Source organism: Tiliqua scincoides, chromosome 5 (assembly GCF_035046505.1).
Source record: "Tiliqua scincoides isolate rTilSci1 chromosome 5, rTilSci1.hap2, whole genome shotgun sequence".
Classification (NCBI taxonomy): domain Eukaryota; kingdom Metazoa; phylum Chordata; class Lepidosauria; order Squamata; family Scincidae; genus Tiliqua; species Tiliqua scincoides.
In genome coordinates this window covers 118,784,946-118,803,111 of record NC_089825.1, presented here as the reverse complement: position 1 = coordinate 118,803,111, position 18,166 = coordinate 118,784,946, and the positions used below count along the sequence as shown (strand labels likewise).

General features: G+C 46.0%; 1 protein-coding gene across 1 annotated transcript; it reads left to right on the top strand.

Moving 5' to 3' along the window:
- Positions 1-291: 291 nt before the first annotated feature.
- TBC1D17 (TBC1 domain family member 17) lies at positions 292-17,952 on the top strand. Its single transcript, XM_066627030.1, has 17 exons — positions 292-394; positions 770-868; positions 2,744-2,818; positions 5,281-5,392; positions 5,572-5,788; positions 6,438-6,549; positions 7,988-8,152; positions 9,107-9,238; positions 9,480-9,583; positions 9,693-9,787; positions 10,479-10,595; positions 11,177-11,277; positions 11,468-11,567; positions 11,887-11,984; positions 14,172-14,288; positions 15,032-15,118; positions 16,587-17,952. The coding sequence occupies exons 1-17, from the start codon at positions 374-376 to the stop codon at positions 16,797-16,799; spliced, it is 1,965 nt and encodes a 654-aa protein (XP_066483127.1). The 5' UTR covers positions 292-373; the 3' UTR covers positions 16,800-17,952.
- Positions 17,953-18,166: the final 214 nt, after the last annotated feature.

The window sequence follows — 18,166 nt, the reverse complement described above, 5'->3', positions numbered from 1 at the left end:
GCCATTCTCTGTGCAGAATTTTGATGAGCCCATAGTGGCCTCTCTGTGGTGAAATTTCCTCTGTATGCTTGGAGGAAACCCCCCATTTCTGCTTCTGACCGGATATGACGACAGTCCAGGAATGTTGTGTGTGACTCTAGCCTTTTCCTGGCTCTTCGCTTAAGTTGGTCGTGGGCAGAAGTGAGAGGCCATTTGCCCTCCACCAAGATGGCCGCGGAAGCCTCACTTCTGCCCTCGCCGCCACAGTGGCCCAGAAATCCCTTCCCTCCAGGAACAATCATGGCCACGGGGAACAGGCGCTGCTTTATGACGCCAGAGGCGGAATGGGACAGGAAATGACGTTTTGTTTTCCCGGAAGTTGCTGTCAGGGAGAATGGAGCTGGGGGACTGTAGGGTGAGGGGGGCCTTGGCTGCTCCTGCTGGGAGAGGGGCTCTGCTGGGGGGGGGGGGTCTCATTAATGCAGTGGGTGGGGGGTGGGTTGGACTCGCCTCCTGGCTGGGGAGGGTTGAGTGTGAGTGTGAGTGAGGGCAGGAAAGGGGAAGGGAAAGTGTGTGTGTGTGAGTGAGAGAGAGATTGTGAGTGTGAAGGGAAAGGGGTGGTGTTTGTGATGCTCATAAAGTCTCTTCCAGCTTCACTGCTGTGCAAACTTGTTCTGGCTTTCCACCCCTTTGCAGCTGGAATGAGTTGGGGGGAAGCTATTGGGAGTGGGAGCCGATACGAGCCGCTTCCCCCCCCCCAACCTCTTTGTTTCCTTCTGCTCTGCTCCAGGTCGTGTTTGAGAAGGACGGGGTCCACCTGCACACCAGTGCGAAGCGGCATCCGGACCAGGATTCCATCATCCCAGGGGTCATCCGTATAATTGAGAAGGTGGGTCAGGATGGCTCCCAGGTGGGACTGGAAGGGTGTCTTGGCGCAGAACATAACATAAGTACAGCCCCACTGGATCAGGCCATATCCCCATCTAGGCCAGCTTCCTGTATCTCACAGCGGCCCACCAAATGCCCCAGGGAGCACACCAGATAACAAGAGACCTCATCCTGGTGCCCTCCCTTGCATCTGGCATTCTGACATAGCCCATTTCTAAAATCAGGAGGTTGCATATACACACCATGGCTTGTAACCCGTAATGGATTTTTCCTCCAGAAACTTGTCCAGTCCCCTTTTAAAGGTGTTCAGGCCAGATGCCGTCACCACATCCTGCAGCAAGGAGTTCCACAGACTGACCACACGCTGAGTAAAGAAATATTTTCTTTTGTCTATCCTAAGCCTCCCAACACTCAATTTTAGCAGATGTCCCCTGGTTCTGGTGTTATGTGAGAGTGTAAAGAGCATCTCTCTATCCACTTTATCCTTCCCATGCATAATTTTGTATGTCTCAATCATGTCCCTCCTCAGGTGTCTCTTTTCTAGGCTGAAGAGGCTCAAATGCTGTAGCCTTTCTTCATAAGGAAGGTGCCCCAGCCCCGTAATCATTTTAGTCGCTCTCTTTTGCACCTTTTCCATTTCCACTATGTCCTTTTTGAGATATGGCGACCAGAACTGGACACAATACGCAGAACATAAGAGGAGCCCCTCTGGATAAGCCCAAGGCCCCTTAGTCCCACTTCCTGCATCTCACAGTGGCCCACCGGAGGCCTCAGGGAGCACACAAGACATGATCTGCATCCCAGTGCCCTCCCGTGTGCTTGGCATGTCATAAGAACATAAGAGCCTGGCTGGATCAGCCCAAGGCCCCTTTAGTCCAGCTTCCTGTATCTCCCAGTGGCCCACCAGAGCCTCAGGGAGTACACAAGACACCTGCATCCTCATGCCCTCCTTCACACCTGGCCTTCAGAGACAACCTCCTTCTAAAACCAGGAGGTTGCACGTACCCATCATGTCTTGTAACCTGTGATGGACTTTTCCTCCAGAGATCTGCCCAATCCATTTTTAAAAGCATCCAGATGCAATCATCACATCCTGTGGCAAGGAGTTCCACAGAATAATTACACACTGGGTAAAGAACTATTTTCTTTTTTCTGTCCTAACTCTCCCAACACTCAATTTTAGTGAATGTCCCCTGGTTCTGGTGTTGTGTGAGAGGGGAAAGAGCATCTCTCTATCCATCTCCTGCATAATTTTGTATGTTTCAATCATGTTCCCCCTCAGGCACCTCTTTTCTAGACTGAAGAGCTCCAAATACTGTAACCTTTACTCATAAGGAAAGGGTTGGATGTGGAAGATGAGAAAGTGACATCCTGAGTGTTTTCAGTTTAAGTCTTATTAGCTCTTAAGTTCCCACTCCATATGATTTAAGAAGTATACTATAAAAAGCATAGGTAACATCTAATATAATTATAGAATAGAGAGTGGGCCAACAGGGCTTCAAAGTATGCAGGGAGTGATAACCTTTCTTTTGTTTCTGTTGGTCTTTGAAATAAGAGCAAAACAGAGCAGCAAGTATTATGGTATCTCAGAAAAGCATAGCTCTATAGACATATCATTCTGAAGAGCCAATGCTGAACAGCTGGCTGTGGGATAGAAATAGTGGCTATATGAATGGTCACTTTTCTAAGAAGTGGGAGAGCTGTAAAGGGAAATTTTTTTAGTGCTTTGCATACCTTCTTGTTTCTTTCCATAAACAAGCAGTGCCAAGTTTCTTTAATTTGTATTTTTCAATTACCAAAATTTAGATTTTCTTGGTACAGCTTTTCAAGCCAAAGATATTCTGAGTTTATTATATGACTGCTTTTCTTTATTCAGGGCTCAGACACTTTGCTGCAGTGGACACCTGTACAGGAATCTTCAGATTCTGCTCAAATCACATACACCAAAAAGGTGAGATATGCACACCCATACTTCCTTTTAGTCCTTCCCCATCAATACCTAGTAGTCTCAGTCAGAAATGGGCAGGGTTCAGGTTTGTGGGACTTGCTTTGGTCTTTTTACTAAAGCCCCACTATCATCTTACTGAAGCTAGGTGCAAAATAGTGGTGAGAGCAAGGGTAAAGCCCCATGCAAAATGATGGCTGACAGGGTAGAACCAGTTCCGTCTTGCACCCCTTGAGCCATCCACTGGCAAAATCTATCTATGCAAGTTCTAATCTGCATATCTGAGTTATTAAAGATCAGGGAGTAACAGAAAACTTTTAAACTGACCAGTAGAGTTGTACAGAGGCCTGGTCGAAGGCAGCCAATTAATATCTATATTTTACAGGTGAGGAACACTGAGTAGGGCTTGGGGAAGGGTTGTGGCTTGAAGGCAGAGCACATGCTTTGAGTGCAGAAAGTCCAGATTCAATCGCTGGTATCTTCAGGTAGTACTGGAAAAAAATTGTACCTGAAACCCTGAAGAATTGCTGCAGCCAGTGTAGACAATACTAGGGTGGACTGATTCAGTATTGGTCTAGTAGTAGTAGTTAGATGGATTGATTCAAACCATTGCTCTGAACAGTTTGTCTAAACTTGGTTTGTGTGATAAGGTAGCTTTCTATGAGGTAGTGGAGCTTATGATGGTATCGTGCTTTTCAACCCAAAAGATTCTCAAAGCAGTTCATGTAGCACAGAGAATGAGAAGATGATGCCCCAAAGGGGCTCAAAATCTTTAACCGAAAAAAGGGAAGAAAAAGTGATAATACAAGGCCAATCCTGACAGAGAATCAGTGTGCAAGTTTTTTTTTTTTTTAAATGTGCAGCCCTAACTTACTACTGTTTAACAATTAAGGCCCAAATCCTAACCAACTTTTCAGCACTGGCATAGCTGTGCCAATGGGATGTGTTCTGCATCCTGCAGTTAGGTGGCACTCACAGAGGCCTCCTCAAGGTAAGGGAATTTTTGTTCTCTTTCCTTATGTCAGTGCTGAAAAGCGGGTTAGGATTGTGCCCTAAGAGTCAGAAACCTGTACCAGTATATTGGTAGATCTTTATTTGCCTTCTGTCTACCCATGTTGTAGAGCTTTAATTCATTCCTTCTCCAAGATTTAGGGTAAATAATTTTAAAAAATTAGTAGTACTGTTTCCCCCTCCCCCCAACCTTAATGCCCTGATGTACCACTTTTCATAGTCTAGTTATCTTAAGTACCACTAGAAGCAACTGGCAATGACATAATCTGAAACAATATTTCAGTGTTAAAAAAACCATGAACTAGTAGTTCATTAAAAGTTTTAAAGAATTGCTATTTTGGTGCAAACCAGCATATTGTCATAGCCTTTCAGTGCTTTTAAGTACAGTATCATGGATTTTTTAATCAGTCTTTGGGACAGAAGAATTGCAGAATTGTGAACCAACTGATGAGATTGTCACTCTCTGTTCCCTCAGTGTGAGTTTGTATAGTTAGGTGGCTGTGCCTGGTCGATGGGTTAGGTTCACCCAAACTAAGATGCACCAACATTGGGTGCTTCCATAAGCGTTATTCAGGAGTGTGTATTTCTACCTTATGCTTTGTGCACTCTATGGACAGGAGTACATTCACTTCTTTTTCACTACAAGGACAGTGAAATCATGTGAAGATATCATGGTGTTTTCATTTGCTCTGCTTTCTAGACAGGAGATAGTTCTTTTCTTTTGGGTGGTGAGCAGGTTCCCTCTTCAAATGAGCAGAGCAGACGTAGCTGTGATAACATTAACTGGTGAACAAGCTGAATGTCCAAAGCTGTCTGAGTCAGGCAGTTGGATGGTGTGGTTCAGTTCTGTCTTCTCCAAATGCCAGTGGCTTTCCAAAGCCTTAAACTAATTTCATTCCCAGTCCTGCTGCCAAACATCCTTGTAGCTGGAGATGTCAGGGTTGGACCTGAGACCTACATGCAAGGAATGTGCTTGGTCTCCAAGCCATGACTGCTAAGGACTTTGTTCAAGAAAAACAGTGAATTAATATTATTTATAACCATAAAAGCAAATGACATTTGGAGCTTCTGTAAGGGCTATGGGATGACCCTTTGTACTGGTTCCACCAGACATTGCATAGGGGAATACATTCCTGTCTTTGTCTCACAAGGAGGATCATGCTTAGTGAAATCATATTAAGTATTCAGTGTTGTACCCTGCTCTGCATTCTGTCTAACGTGGAGAGGGGCCTTTGGGGAAGAGACCAAGGAGACTATGATTGGATCATGTTGGGGGGTGGAATGTCTTTCTCTTTAAAGAGGAGTCCATACTTCTGCTCTTTTCTCACTCAGATACCTCTCTTGGTGAGATTGGTAGGTCCTGATTAACATATTCTGACAATATACACGAAAGATCCTGATAAGAAATAAGAAATGGGCAGATTCTTGGGCCTTAATTCTTGCTTTCTGTTCATCAGGACGCAGCAGGCTGCCAACCTGAAGAAGAAATCTTTGATCCAGGATATGAACCAGACTGGGCTGTGATCAGTACAGTGGGGACCCGATCTCGGGTCCAGGAGGAAACAAACGGTAACCAGAGAAGTGTGTGTGTGTGTGGGGGGGGACTTCCCCAGGATTAGTAGCAATGCTGTAATGTGGAATACTGGATGGGGGAAGGGAGGGGTCACTCTGGGATTGTGAGATATTCTGTGAGAAAAAGCATTCTGTAACACTAGCTGTTTGGGTTGGGGTTTTTTTTCCTCCCTAAGCTACTTCTGGGCCAAAGTCACCTATCCCACGTGGTCAGTGGGCCTTTTCCCTCAGCTTGTCGGACCTGAAATCCATCCGAAAGAGCAAGCCCGGTCTGGGTTGGTCATTCCTCATCTTCATCACCAAAGACGGAACCTCCATTCAGGCCCTGCACTTCCACCGTGGTGGTACCAAGGCCCTGCTGAAAGCTCTCTGCAAATACGTGATCTTGGCCGCGTGAGTGAGGCTGGTCCCTAGTTCCTTAATTCATACAAAAGAGAGCAGGGAGTAGAGGTCTGGTATGACAGGAAGATCCTGGCTACCTATTCTCAAGGCTTGTGGGTGCTGGTTGAGTTACTTAGGAGTGAGACCTGTTTATCATAAACTTGGGGTAGGAGGGAAGGGCTTCCTCTACATCTTCAAAAGCATCTTCAACTAGTCTGCATATGGGGATAAAAAACAATCCGAAGTGATTATTTCCTGAATCCATTTCCTGACACTGGTTTTAGAAACTGAATTTTGAGGCCTGTGTCTTTGTCCCAAATGGCCTGGATGCTCTATTTTCTTAGGTTAAGGAAAGAGTTTGTCTAAATATTAAAAAAAAAATTCCTTTGGTAAAGCCCTTCCTGAATTATAGCACTTCATCCTGCAGATGGAAGAAAAAATAAAAAGAACTCCTTGCCTGTAGAGGAATAGTCCTTAAGGGAGAGGGCAAAGTGAAATTATGTTCCCCTGATGTGCTGGCTTTCTGCATTTAGGAAAGAGCATTCACAAATGTGATCATTTCTTGCAGTCAGGTGGCCCAATCAACATTGCTGGGCTTCAATACGATTTTCAGCATGACTGGAGAGCAACCAGCTCACTCTAGCTTCTCATCTCTTTGCAGCTCTCCCAAAGATTCCCGTCTCTATCTGGTTTACACACACGACTCATATGCCCTCTCTCACTCTTTTGATGAGCTTCAGCTGTTTGATGACAACTCTTCCAACCTTGTGTCGGTGAGGCTGTTCCCCAAACTGCAATACAGTCATGAAAAAAGATGACAAAGGAGTTAGTTCCAGTGGTTTAGAATGTGGAGAGATTGTCAGCCAGGAACGTTGGGTTCTGTTAAAGGGTAGCCAAGAGGAATCTATTGGGGTAGGGGGCTAGTGAAATAGATTTTGGTTCTCTGTTTGGGGTGGTGGTTAAAATATGTATTTCTGGAAGAAGATGGGTTAATTAGAGAGATGGTGATTGTTGGAAGCTGGTGCCACTGAATGTGGGGTTGGTTTTGTTTCGGTTTTTGGAGCACAGAGAACCTTGAGCTACACTGCTGTATGCACTTACCCGGGAGTAAGCCATTGAACTTGGTAGGGCTCACTTCTGCGTAAACCTGCATAGGATTCTGCCATTAGTGTACCTACATGTAGGTATTGGTATTGGGTTTGTTAGAAAAGAGAATGATTAGAAAAACATTATAAATACTCCGAAATAAAATAAACAAATAAAACAATAAAAACAGCAGGTTAACCAGTGTTTCCCAAACATTTTAGTGCCGGGACCCACTTTTGAAAATGACACTTTTTAGGGACCCACCTAGGTTTACAAGACTGAAAACAAAATTCATTTACAGTTGCTCAAGCCTCTGTGCTTATTCCTTTTACTATTTGGGGGGGCGGCTTCTGGAGTGTTTGTTGAGCTCCACTTTGATTGAATCGGGACCATTTTGATGGTCATTCTGAAGGTCATTCTGCTTCGCCTGGCCTTCAGTAAGAACCAGCCTGCTCACTAGTAAATGCACACGTGCTGCTCCGTTTTGGTTTCCATATGGCTCAATACATTTTCCTTGTCAGTTTTGCGACCCACAGTTAGGGAACCACTGAGGTAAACCAAGCAGCAAAACACAACTGAATGACAGTGTCATAATTAAGCCCTTATAAAGGTATTTACACAGTACCTAAAGCCAGTGCCAGTCAAAGTTTCCTGGAGGGAGTATGCTATAATCTGAATGCCAAAGCAAAAAGACTCTTTTCCCCAGTTTCTACCTGTGTGATTTCTGATGGTGGGACACCATGAAAAGTGTTTCAGACAACTTTTAATAATTGGGCAGGTATTTATCTGAGAAGGTTGTCCTTTAGATTCCTGGGTCCCAAGCCATATATCAGATGGGGAGGGGCAGAGCTGGGAAGCAAGATGCCTGAATTCCAGAGGCCAGGATTTCCACCTTCTGAAATCCAGAAGGCATATGAACATCCTCTGAGACTGACAGGCCCAACCCATGCCTGAACTCTGCCAAACCTGAATGCGCAGCGGTTTGTGGCATGCCCTGCCGTAGATACCACTGAACCGTGAGAGAGACCTCTGACCAGCACATCTTCACCCCACACATACACTTGATACAAATGTCATTCAGTGGAAAGCATAGCCCACAATATACTTTCCCCCTGTTTCTCCTAGCGATTCCTCCAGGATCCATATGCCGCCACTTTTGGGGGCTTCTCCAAAGTCACCAATTTCTTCCGTGGGGCTCTACAGCCTGAAGAAGGAGCTGCCCAGCATGCCCATGGAGATGCAGCCACAACCAATGTCGAGGATGAGACTGGCTTTGAAGTGATCACCTGTGTAAGTGTTGGAATAGGCAGCTCCAGTGAGAGATCGTGGAGGGCAAGAGGCATATCAGCCAGTCAGGTGCCTCTGTGGGTCAAAAGCAGCTGTGGATGTCCTTTTTCTCCCCGCAGCCACCTCCTCCCCTCCATTGGCTACAGTTGCACCTGGGGTGGCCATGTTGGGGGGGAAAGTTGTGAATGAGAAAAGGGGCTATGTTAAGGAGGAGACTAGATATGGCCTTGATGCCCTCTGTGGGGAATACTTTTGCATCAGGCAAAAAGGAAGTGGTTCAAAGGTCTAAGTGGAGCTATTTGAAGCTGACACCAAAGCCACTGTGGCATTGCAGACACGCTTGTTTCATGGGGTGTGTGTGAGCAGGAAAAAAATCTTGCTAACCTCATACCTCTGATCATTCCGCTGATCAGAATGCAAAGGCATTGTGCATTTGGGGTCTTCCTTGAATGCTGGTAACTGAAGAGATGATTTCTCAAAACTGCAGGGCCAGAAATATAGTTTGAAAACTACAGTGGGATTAGCGTGGAAATGCTGGCTTTTCACAGAAGCTTATTGGGGGATCTAAAAGTTTGTGATCAGTGGAGGCAATTTAGTTTGTCCACTGTTACTTTTCCTGCAACATATTCCAGCCAGGGAGAGGTGGACACACTCTTGGCTTTCATGGAGTGACACAGAGAACCGAAAGGTCCATTGCCTTGCCCAAGTTGGGAGGGTGCACTCTGTGGGTGTCCCAGGATCCCCTGAGAAGTTCAGGAGTTCATCGCATCCACACTGGCATACTTCAGTGTTGAGTTCCCTGAGGAAATCTTTTGAATTCCATTGGTCTCTTGCATCTTTTCAAGGCAAGAGTGTATGTTCTTTGTTGCCCCTTCTCCCTCTCTTCCCTCACTCCTTGTGGGCTTCTCCTTTTCACAAGTAACAGCTGCTAACTTTTGTTCTGTTGGCTGCTGGCAGCAGGCACAACTAGGAGAGCGACCACCTGTCCAGCGGGAGGCCCCTGTTACAGAACAGGAGTGGGAGCAGCACCTGGATCCCGATGGCCGTGTGTTGGACCCCAGTGGTCTGCGCAGGAGGATATTTGCTGGGGTAAGTCCCAAGCAGAATGGGGGAGGGGGAAGCTGGGTGAAGATTAGGATGCAAGGGGCTCGGGATGAGGGTGGCTGTAAGGACAGAGCTGAGCAGTGGGAGGCCATGGTGGATTTCCCCCCAATGTTTAGGCCCAGGTACCAGTGTTGGGCTAAGGCGAGGGGCCTTCCCTTCTAATTCTTGGCCTGATAAAACATTCTCTTCCCATTGTGGGTTTTGTTTCTATGTGTGTCTTTTCTAGGGTCTCAACAACCCATTGCGCAAGGAAGCCTGGAAATACCTCTTGGGGTATTTCTCCTGGGACAATACCAGCGATGAGAACAAGGCACAAGTTAGGCGGAAAACGTAAGACAGGGTTAAGATTATGGGGGGAGCAGCTATGCCAGGAAAGACTGGTTCATTTAAGGCATGAACTCTGATGTCTCTCATGTTCTCCTTTCTGTGCTTTCCTCAGAGATGAGTATTTCCGCATGAAGTTACAGTGGAAGTCAGTCAGCGAGGAGCAGGAACAACGCAACTCCTTACTGCGTGGCTACCGCAGCCTGATTGGTCAGTATGAGTGCCACTTCCTGTTCCCTGATTGGTCAAAAGCTTTATTCCATTCATTTGCTCCCTTTTCCTGATTCAACAGTATAATATGTTTGTGTTAGTGATAGTTGTAACAAACATCAATTTGATCTCGTGCATTTACCACAAAAAGGTCTGAGTGGTTGAATGGAGGAAGGGAAGAGAAAATGGTTCCCAGCCACAAGGAATTCACAATCTAAAAAGTAACACACCAGGAACACCCACAGGGAGGGGTGCAATCCTGGCATGAAAAAGGAATAGATTATTTCTGTCCTCTATGTTTGGCTTAGTTCTTCAGATGCCATCCTTGAAGAAAACTAGTTCAGGCATGGGTATCTGTCCAGCTTCTTATACTGTGAATACAAATGCAAAGAATTTAACTTCTCTGCAGTCTCTTCTTCCTCCTATACTCCTTTCACCCATTTTGTCATATGAAAACTGGAGATAGGAAACTTTGCTGTATACACGCAAAAGCCTGTTTTGTGGAAAGGGGAAAAAAGGGACCAGTATATTTGTTGTGGCTTCCTTAGCCATGTTGTTGTGTGGTAGGTAACTTGCCACCCTTACTCACCACGTACAATTGCCACCATGGTTTGTCAGCTTTGTGAACTGTTTTGTTGAAAAGCTCAGCAACTCAAGGCTTGCGCCTGTGTGTGTCTGTATGATTTTGCAGAAAGGGATGTGAGCCGCACCGATAGGAACAACAAATTCTACGAGGGCAATGAGAACCCAGGCCTGGTGCTCCTTAACGATGTTCTGATGACCTATTGCATGTACAACTTTGACCTTGGTGAGTTGGGGTGAGGATAAGGCTGGCAGAGGTAAGACTAGTACCAGCTGAGGCCTTAGGGGATCTCTTGACCATCCAGAGGGATGAGGATGTTTAAGTATTTTTGCTTCACCTTTCCTATCCACATTAATTTACCAGACAGGTAAAAATATATCAGTCCTGAAAAAGATGCGTCATTACAAACAAAGCACCAATTGGCAAAATTAAAAAACAGATGCACCAAACCCAGAAACAAGTCGCAGTAAGAAAAATGAAGTCCTTTGCAGCCCAGGTTGAAGCACTCTGAGATGACAGTATCTGTTTCAGGTTCCAAATATGAAAGCTGAGATTCTTGGGATATATTGAATTCCATAAAGAGGAGGATATGCAGTCCATGCAGTTCTGTAAACCTGTCCACTTAGCCTTTTTCAGGGATAGTTTTCTGGGTCGTCCAGCATATCTTCCTCTCACCATTATTTTTTCTCTTTTTGTATGGTAACCTGCAGTTGCCCAGCAGAGTGGGAAAAGAACTTGATGGGACTATAACTGGAGGAATTTGATAGCAAATCAGAGTGACTTTAGATTCTTGCTTGCCTGCACAGGTTACGTCCAAGGCATGAGTGACCTCCTGTCCCCCATTCTCTATGTCACCCAGAATGAAGTGGATGCCTTCTGGTGCTTCTGTGGCTTCATGGAGCTAGTGGTGAGTTTGGGGTATGGCAGAGTTTGACCTGTTGTCGGAGAAAATCCTGTCCCCATATTCGGAAGGATGTGTGGGAACTTACTGTAGCCCTTATGTCACCTTGAGTGAACAGACCTATGATGGAAGATTTCTGGGGTATCTTAGGTGGGATACACGGTAAGAATGTGTTCACTCTTGTTTCTGCCTGCAGCACTGCAATTTTGAAGAAAGCCAGGAGACCATGAAGCGACAGCTATCCCAGCTCAACTTGCTCCTCAGAGTGCTGGATCCCCCACTCTGTGACTTCCTAGGTAGTTGTGTTCCTGGCTATCAGGTTGCCAAAGTCTGGGTGGCTTAAATATGGGCCATTCAGAGAGGAATGTATCTCAATCTGATGTTGGGTATATTTTTTACAATGAGATCTTTTGCCATGAGATGAAAAGGGTGGCTTTTGAGCCTCTTAATTAGATGCTTTATTTCTTATCCTTATTTCACTTTGCCTCTGATTAATACCTTGAGAATTTAAAGGAAGCAAACATTGAAAAGAGTTAGATTATCTTAATCTAGGAATTGCTGATAGTATAAAATAATTCCTTGCTGATCTTTGCATTGTTTTGCTGTTTCTCCCAGACTCTAAGGAATCTGGCACTTTGTGCTTCTGTTTCCGGTGGATCTTAATCTGGTTCAAGAGAGAATTTGCTTTCTCTGAAATTCTTCAGCTGTGGGAGGTGAGACTGGGTTGGATATGAAGGTGGTACAGATGGGGTGTATTTTGCGGTCCCAAGAAGATTTTTGACTTGACAGGTATGTAGGTAACTTAGAACATCACAGTGGCTTTCAGTGCTGGGAAGGGTTTAGGTAGTGTTAACAAGAGGCAAATGAGTTAGCAAGTAAGAAGAAGCAGAGATTTCTGAATTGCAATGTGGGGTTGGGATGTAGAAAGCTGCAGATTGTTTCCTAAGAACTTGCACTTTCACTTGCTTCTAAGAGTGAGAAGTAAAATAGAATCTCTGTGCTCATTGAGCTGGAAGCTATCCAGTGGATCCTTTCATTCCAGAGGTGTACAAGCCTTACGAGTGTTTGAGGCTGCCTTGACATTGGCCTCTTATAGTGTAGCAGTGTCCCTTTTAACTGTTGGCAGGCTTCCAGCCTGCTGCCTGAGTTTGTTTTAACTTGGGGTGCTAAGGATGGAACCTGGAACCTTCTGCATGTAAAGCACATGCTTTACCACTATGATCTGTTCTGAAATTTTATCCAGTCTTCCTCTAGTACAGTCAACAGTAAATGTACAGTTTGTAGGTGATCTCTCTTTCAGGCATTGACCAAATCTAGATCTGCTTTACTTCAGCAACATAACTTCATTATGTACTTCCATCCAGATGGGCCCAAAGGCAACTTGAGGGCTACACATGCAACCATTGGGGAGCCATAGAAGGGTTTATTCCTCCTAATATGCTGGACTTGCATAGTGGCCCTTACTTTGTTCCTTATGAGAGTTTTCTGAACTTCTGTGGCCTGTCCTCTTCTCTGGGCTGTCATCTCTTTGAATACCAGGGCAGAATGACTATGGGGCTGAGAGGCTGAGACACAAGGCTGAGAGGCGCATAGCTTGCAGCGTCACATGGGATCTTGGGGTGCACCACTTGGAGTATGTTCTGCAGCCACTTAGCCAGAGTGAAGGCAATTTCAGCATTGTGTAGATTCAAGTGAGAAGGTGGATGGATTATTCGGGGTGCTGTGCCCATGGGCTTCATGTGTGTGACTGAATGACTTCGTTCAGGAGGATACTGCAGGTGGTAGAACCGAAGTGTGATGTTTCTCAGAGTCTTGGGAGAATCTTTACTCCTTTCTTTTCTCTCTACTCTGAGGGTGACCTGGGGAACCTGGGCAAACTGGGGGAGTCTAGCAACTGTAGTGTTACTGTGAGAACTGAACACCCTAACACATTAATCAGTAGTTTCTGCCATCTGGTGGATTGTTCAGCAGTAGGAGTTCATAACAACTGAGAAGCAGTTGTGTTGATTTAGAAAACTGGCAGCCCAATCCTATGCGTGTCTACTCAGAAGTAAGTCCCATTAGAGTCAATGGGGCTTACTCCCAGGAAAGTGTGGATAGGACTGGGCTCTGACTGGGTTATCGAGGTATAATTCCGCCAACTTCCATTCATCAACCACCCAACTCGTTCAAAGCATCTGCATGCTTTCTTCATAACTTGGCTGAAAGGTCAAAGGTGTTGACCTGAGAATCTGGGAGAATTCCTCTGACCTGCCCCCAGATCAGAACAAGCAGGTTTACTTAACCAAGGACTTAGAATTTTTAATAAGCACACAGAATGTATGATTACAGTTGGGGAAATAAGAGCAAAATGTGGTTTCTAACTTGCCTTAGATGGACCTAAGCAGAAGTTTGTAACTTGTGTGGTTACAGGTGAACCACAAGAGTAGCAAGGAGTAGCTGTTTTTCATCTGTGGTTTTAGAAATCTTAGTTTCTCTCTGTCTCATCAGTAGAAAGGTACAGTGTGGGGTTTAGAAAGCATGGCTTTGCAAAAGGCAATGTACAACAGCCTTAGCTGTGCTGTTGTAGGGAAATTTGGCTGTGGCTTCACCCTAGGTCACAACATGATCCAGCATAGGTAGGTTGATAGAGTAAGACAAGTTTAGGCTTGCCGTAGCTGACCAGATCACATTTGCAATGCTTTTCCTTGGGATCCTGGGGAACATCGCACAACATTAGCGATATTCAGCTTGGCCTATTAGAAATGGAGACATTCTGGCTAATGCAGGCACCAATGTAAGAAAGAACTATGTTTAAGTTAGGAGCATACTGTACCAAGTTGCCCAACTCTGCGATGCTGGGTTATGACAGCCTTCCTCAGCCCAAACTGTGTCTTTATTGTCCTCCCACTCCATTCCAGGTGCTGTGGACAGGACTGCCTTGCCCCAATTTCCACCTGCTGGTGGCGTGTGGAATTTTGGATGCAGAAAGACAAGCTCTAATGAACTCTGGCTTTGGCTTCAATGAGATCCTCAAGGTGAGCACTATGAAGCTGGAGTTTTTTTTTTTTTGCTTGCATGCATGTGTGCTTGCACAGTGCCTAGTACAAACAGGGTCGTGTAATTTACTGTTCCAGCTTTCAAAAAAAAAAATTCAGTCAAGTTTGTAGTCTTCATGTTTTATGCACTCCATCTGCTTTTGAAAATGTTCAGCCAGTATCAGTTTCGAAAGCTCAGAAAACCGAAATAGAAAAGGACCTGTTTAGTGCCCACCCCTTCCTGTCCTTCCCTATGGTTCATGTACTGTAGTTTTCTTTGGTCTGGCCCCATGCACTGCATCCAACCAGCCCTCATGCCACACTGCCCTCTGCTGGTATGTTAAGTTTTTCTGAATGCTGTGGAATCTGGAGGGACAAATAGCATGCATTCATCTGTTTTGAAGAGCAGTGGTTATTTTCATAACACAATTCCCAGTCCTGTGAACCTCTGATCTTTGCCCTTTGCCTCTACACACTTAACATTCTTTGGAAGAGCCCCCCAACCAGCTCTACAGAATGCATTCAAACTGGCATTTGAATTGTCTTCAGCGACATTCTTTCACACCCTCCTGAAGGTAACTCCCAGACTGCAGCAGAACTTTGCAGAAACTACTCTAATGGACCTTGTTTTGCATACTCCATCTTAAAAAGCTGTGTGTTTCTCTGTCTTCCTCCTCCTAAACCCCTCCCGTACCAGTTAGCCTCTTTTGTTTTTAATTTCCTGTGTCTCTGCTTTTCCACAGCACATCAATGAGCTCACCATGAAGATGAACGTGGAAGACATCTTATGCAGGGCTGAGGCAATCTACAGACAGCTGGCAGCTACTCCAGTGAGTCTCTTCCAGCCCAGCAAGGACCTCTCTGCAACTCAGGCCGGCTCTACTTACGCAGCCAAATGAGCTGATAGAGTGGGCTATACTACTTCAGCCTGTAGGTGGGGGAATACCACTTGCAGACCTTTCCCAGTGTCCAGAAGTCCCTGAGATGGAAAACTTAAGGTTCAAACTTGACCCTTTGCACTGAATTTCAGTTTGCAGGCAGTTTGTGACATAGGGAGGGGAATGAAAAGTGGTGCACACACGTTCCATCTGCAGTCTGAAGTGGTGCAGTCCTCTCTGCCACCCCGGTATCTTATCCCCTCATTTTGCTGCTTGCATACATGAGGTCAGAGTAGCCTTTGGGGTTGGCTAGAGCCTACATGCCAGATGTCAGGCAAACAGAATGATCAGCTCTCATGCCCCCCTTTTTTTGACACTCATGCGAAAGTGATGCATAAGGCAGTATTTTACTCATGGACCAACTTCCTCACACAATGCTAATTAATATGTGGAAGTTGCTGCCCTAGGATGTGGCCACTCACTTAGGTGACTTTAAAAGAGGGATTTGACACACCAGTAGTGATAAAGGTCTGTCAGTTGCTATGAGTCATGATGGCTAAATGGAAGCTCTGTGCTCAGAGAGCATGCACCCCTGAATGCCATGTGTTGGGGGGGGGGGCAATGGCAACAAAAGGGGTGAACTGTTGCCTTTTTGCCCTGCTTCTCTTGCTTTAATCTTCCCAGGGACATCTGGTGGGCCATTGTGGGAAGGTGGATGTTGAACAAGGTGGCCAGTTGGCTAATCCAACAGGACTGCTCATAAGTATTTTTTATTACTTGTTTATATATGGTGTATGAAGTGTTGGCTTCTTGCTTTTTCAGAGCGTATTATGGGGCAAAAAAAGAAAAGCAGCTGGTTCTCTTGTGCTCAATTAAAGGTTGAAGGCTTAAACAATGTAGTGGTAATGATTGTAATTCTAGGAAGATAGTTCATATGCCCGTTTGTATTCCCTGAGGAGTCAAGTTCCTCCATCCTGAACTTTGTGTGCAGACACAGCGGAAAAAACACAGAGTTGGATATTCCAGTGATCAGATGTGCCATAAGCAGGAAGAATGAATGAAAGGGAGCACACAGGGTAGAACTGTGCCTTCTGTTTCTCTCTACATTGTTGTCCTGCTGAGCTGGCCTAGTTCAAATATCACTTTGGAGGCTTGAATACAGTACCTCTCCTGTGTGGCCCAATGACTTACAAAAGCAGGAACCACAAGGGAAGGGCACTGAGAGCTTCCCATGCCAGGATTGCCTATGTGACAGTGCCCTAGGAAGCAGCCACATCATACCTGTCCCACATGGCCCCTACACCACTCAGGCATGGTGGGACGGAGCACTGCTCTTCAGGAACGTGTTTTGAATTGGGCTTCCAGTTTTAGCCAGAGAGAAACTTCTGTCTTCAAACCCACTCTTTTTTCCCCTTCCCAGGATCTACCCCGCAACGTCCAGGAGTTGCTGGGCCTGTCTGAAGGCAAGTCTGCAACCCCCAGCACTGACACAGCAAGCTCTCCGCAGCCACTGTCACCCAGCCAGGCCCAGGAGATGGAGCTGACAGACAGCGTTTCCCCAAGCCAGCCAGACAGCAGCATTGAAATCCTGCCTACCGAGGAAACCTCCACCTCTCAGAGTCTCTCTCCTTGAAAACCTGTCATAGTCACCACCATCCTCCTTAACACAAGCACTTTAACCGAGGCAGGGTGAAGGCTGGGACTGGGGCAGAGAGGGGGCTTTGGGGGTGTGGTGCTCTTCCTGGGGCTCACATGGCTTTAGGCATGTGGTTTTCATGTCTCTAAAGCGCACTGAGCTTGGGAGCAGCTGATCCTGCCAGAGTTTCCCAGGCTAGGGATGTCGCTCGCAAAGGTGCCAGGGCTTAGTGTGATCTGCATCGTGTGCCTTTCCCATGATTCACTTGGGGTAAGGCCATCTCTCTTGGGGTGCACCAGGGCTTGGTGTAGTGTTCACCTTCACTTCCCAGGAGGCAGAGAGACTGAAGGGAGCAAGTTAATGGCCGTCATGCAATATTCATTCACTTTAGGCATAAAGTGTTACCATTTGAACCTCCTTGATCCTCCCTTCTTCTCCCACTGCTTGTTTTTATGATATTAAACTCTCAGGCACCTTTTCAGGAAAGGAGAGAGGAGCCTTGCTTTAATCTTAGGTTGGAGTGGGAGCTTAAGGCTCTTTTTTAAGGCACTCTTCCCCCACTATTTCTCAGCCTCATTTACAGTGTCTTCTCTCTCTCTCTCTCTCTCTCTCTCTCTCTCTCTCTCTCTCTCTCTCTCTGTTTCTATATTGCTAACAAAGCCTCTGCCTCAGTACGCACAAAAAGGGAAACCCAAGCTCTGGGATCAAGAGAGGTGGGATAGCAGACTAGAGTAACTAGAATCAGGGACTGGTGAGTGGGAGGCTAGTTAGCAGAGGGAGGGTGGTTCTCTGAGAGAAATGTGGCATTGGACATTTCAGCAGTAGGGGCTTAGAAGCCAGGGCTCTTACCTTCCTTGTCACTTTACCTGGGAATCTTGCTGAATGAGCTCTCTTGGCTGGAGGATTGTCTCGCACCATCCTTGCCCTGTCCCTTTAATTGGGTGATTATGAACTGACAGCAATAGGCAAGGGGAAAAGGGGGTAAGATTTGATTTTTCTTCTGTGCCTCTGTAGTCAGGCCTGTAGATTTGATGCCTCCTGGGTACACTCTTTCTGCCCCACTCTTCTCCATTGAACTGCGTTCTTCTCGGCCCTTACCTTGGCTTCTTTGTTTCCTTTGTAAAGTATATTAAAAACGTAGTGTCATTTGTTTGGGTTTCTGTGTGCCTTTTTAATGGGAAGTTGCTTGATCTAAGTCGGTGGTCTTCAGCTTGTCAAGAGCTGGCCCCGGGTCCTACCTCAAGCCCCAACTTGCAACATGGGATCCACCTCCAAGAGCACAGTGGGCAAAAGATGAGTAGTTGAGCGACTCCTGTTCCTCTTCTCTTCCTGCCCTCTTGCAGCTAGTCAGGGTTTGCCGCCCC